Here is a 3328-nt window from a genome sequence, read left to right as displayed (position 1 = left end):
GACATACATAAGTTTTGGTGTTGATTGACTTGTAATAACTTACCTTAAATAGCCTGGTAAACTCCAGCAGTCTGGTAGGGTGCATCTCATACTCCTTGTAGTACAGGAATACAGTCTCCAGTAGTTCACACTGCAAACATATACATTTGATGATTAACAGTATGAAACTCAAGAAAAGAGTCACCACATGCAATACACTGGCAATGAAATCTTCACAGACTAGTTTAAACAATGTAAGAAAATTTGCATATACTGTACATAAAAAAGCCCACCTGTTCTCTCAGACATTGAAGTGCCCATTTGGCAACTTGTCGTTCATCCTGGAAAAAAAAAGTTACATTGTGGCAGGGCACTAGCCAGCGTCCGTTTTTCCGTCAATTGACAGGAATTTGCTGCGTGTGACGGAAAAATTTTAAAACCAATCTGTCAACCTTGACGGACAAAAATCCTTAGTGGAAGCTACAGAGGCTTGGGGACGCCGTCCACGGCCGTAAAAGCCACACACTGTTTGCTTTGCTATTATTATTATTGTTGACCCGTTTTTCAAGGTCTCAGTTCAGTCTCTCTAACTCTTGGAACAGTGTTTTCGCGACAATGGGAATTGGCTGATGGAAAAAAATTTTGAGCTGGCTAGAGCCCTGCATTGTGGTCTTAAAGAAAAGTTACACTCAACAGTCTTAGGGGTCTGTGGCCTACACAGCTAGTTACTATTCCACCCCAATTTAAAATAAATACTGTATTTGCCAATGTAAAAATGTAATGGACTTATATGAACCAAACATTGAATATGTCTTCCATAAATTAAAGGGAAGACTATAGCACTTAAATTGAGTTGAAGAAGAGTATCTGTATCTATATACCCGGTATAACCGCCCTTCAGCGTAACACACCACCAAGAGTCTAGGTAATAAAGGAACAAGGTGGATACCATTGCATTCCCATGAGTCTCAGCTGATGGTGCCTCTCTGGAAAACACTGCTTTGTACTGTTCTATGACCTGTCATGGGAATAAAGGGAATTAAAAACTCACAAAGTTTAAAAAATGAAGAAACCTTCTAGATTTAAAACAACAACTTTGTCTTCACTTTTATGATATAAGAACTGTCCCATACCTTGTTGATCAGTTGGTCACCAAACATCTGAAGACAGTCATCATATTTCTCCTGCAAAAAAAAAAAGATTAAATACAAAACATGTACTAGCTTGAAATGGATATCATAGTTTTCCAACTTAGTTGTGAAACATTTCCAAAGTAATATTATAACAATTATCAAAAGTTAGATCACCTACATTGGTTTTTTTAATTCCATACATGAGAATGAACTCTCTTAGTGACTAACACAACTACATCACATATACTGACAACACATATACAGTATACAGGGCTCAAAATATTTTTTTCTGAATACCTGCCTTGGTGCAGGTAATGCTGAAAATTACCTGCACCAGGCAAATTTTTCCTGCACCACTCTGAATTTAGGAAGTATGAATCATACTAAAATTGGTCAGGAACCATTGCTACTTACTAGTATTCTTTTATACTTGTTTATAGGTGGTAGCAGTCAATCCATATATATATCAGAGGAAATTTATGTATAAAACCCAGTACATGGACCAGTGCAGGCTAGGTGTAGGAATACCCTAGAAATACCTGCACAGCTCCAATTTTACCTGCACTAAACTGCATATTATGCAGGTGGTATTTCGAGCCCTGGTACATCATAAAACAGTATATCTTGTCACCTTATATGGGTGTTTGTCATCTGCACTGTAACTCAGGAGGTGTTTGATACTCTGTAGAATGTAGATCCTGTCTTCATAATAGAAGTCAGCAAGTCTGCCAAGCAGGGTCTGTGCATAACGCTCATCTGACAACTTTGTCTGAAACAGCAAATGGAAAACAAAGTTGACAAAAATGCCCCTGCAGTTCCAGAGCAAGCTGCTAGAGAGCCCATACACACCCCACTTCTTCCGTATAAATATAGGAGTAGCTTTGATGTAACATGAAAGTAGAGTACAAAATCCTGTTACTTTCATTTCAAAATAATTATTTTCTCTTCTTTTACATGAGAAAAGCATAGCATAAACATAAATGTTAGAAATAGACTGAAACAAGAAAGCCGTGAGTTCCTACCTCCCATTCATCTAGTGATTCCCTGAAGTCCTGGGCCAGGTACAGCTCTATCAATGAGTTGGTCTGGAGTTCATCAAGGCCCTGGTGAGTAATAATGGTAAGTGTGACTTAACCTTTTACATGCTACCAGTCTCTTATGTTCAATTTGCAATGTTTATATTATTTCTATCAAAAATCCAGTCATGAGTAAAGATCAACAAAAGTCTGCACTTTTGATTTACTGTTGTAAGAGAAAAAGTATCTATTTTACATAAGTACATGTACAAAAAATGAAACCAACAAGTGATCTTAACATCTTAAAAGTACCTACCAGAAACTTGCTGGCTCTGATGGTGAAGTCTTTTACTTCTTTCTTCACATCTTTCTTCTCTTTCAAGGTCTTAGCTGAGGCATCACTGCAGTTGCAAAACGTTTGTTGTAATGGATATGTAAGTCAGTCATGGCTGCCATATATCTCCAAATAAACTGTTCAATTCTATTCTATTCTATTCTATTCTATTCTAGTCTAGTCTAGTCTAGTCTAGTCTAGTCTAGTCTAGTCTAGTCTAAGACATTTGTTCCGTCCAAACATCCAACAGTTCTGACCAATACAATGCTGCATTTAACAAACAAGAATGGACAATAATAGGCTTGCTACCAGCAACTTGGATCTTTTCCATCCTGTGTATTAAAAAGTATTATCATATAGCCAGGCGCCGCAGACCAATCAGAAGGCCCCGTTCCACGTTGGTTATGACGCCGTAACACTTCGATTCTGGCCATGCAGGTGCAAATTAACACCAGTGGTGTTAATTCATTTTGAATTAACACCGGTGCGGGTGTTAATTCATTTTGACCAATCAAAAGGAACGAAAGAAAGGTATATGCAGGCATTGGCCAATAAAAAGGAGCAAAACATATGCCGGAGCAGACTGCAAGGGGGAATGGCTCCTTCTGTTAACATTGATAATGAGTTTTGTTTTTCTAAAAAGCCTGCACTGTTTCGAATATTTTCTGTGGAAATTTTGGTTTCAAAATGCAATCTGTAATCTCCTTACATATGTATGTACCAAATGTGAACTTTCAGAAATTCGACAAAGGAATTCACACGTATAGTACCAAGGGATCTATGCGTCATACAGGAATTTGCAAGTTTTGGTAGGCTATATGATAATAACTTTAATGCCCCGCCTTATCCTCGGTGTATATGGTGAG

The 3328-nt window shown here is 37.8% G+C and overlaps 1 protein-coding gene across 1 annotated transcript in view; it reads right to left on the bottom strand.

Annotated features, from left to right (window-relative positions):
- LOC118420469 (nucleoporin NUP188 homolog) overlaps nt 1-3328 on the bottom strand; it is an 8526-nt gene that overhangs the window by 3266 nt on the left and 1932 nt on the right. The window contains exons 4-10 of the mRNA XM_035827292.1: nt 2445-2529; nt 2135-2215; nt 1744-1881; nt 1113-1163; nt 929-997; nt 273-320; nt 44-130 (exon numbers count right to left, since the gene is read on the bottom strand). Coding sequence (XP_035683185.1) covers nt 44-130; nt 273-320; nt 929-997; nt 1113-1163; nt 1744-1881; nt 2135-2215; nt 2445-2529 — 559 coding nt within the window. The remainder of the gene's footprint in view (nt 1-43; nt 131-272; nt 321-928; nt 998-1112; nt 1164-1743; nt 1882-2134; nt 2216-2444; nt 2530-3328) is intronic.

Source organism: Branchiostoma floridae, chromosome 8 (assembly GCF_000003815.2).
Source record: "Branchiostoma floridae strain S238N-H82 chromosome 8, Bfl_VNyyK, whole genome shotgun sequence".
Classification (NCBI taxonomy): Eukaryota; Metazoa; Chordata; class Leptocardii; order Amphioxiformes; family Branchiostomatidae; genus Branchiostoma; species Branchiostoma floridae.
The sequence above is the reverse complement of the archived record's forward strand: the minus strand, read 5'-3'. Positions and strand labels throughout refer to the sequence as shown.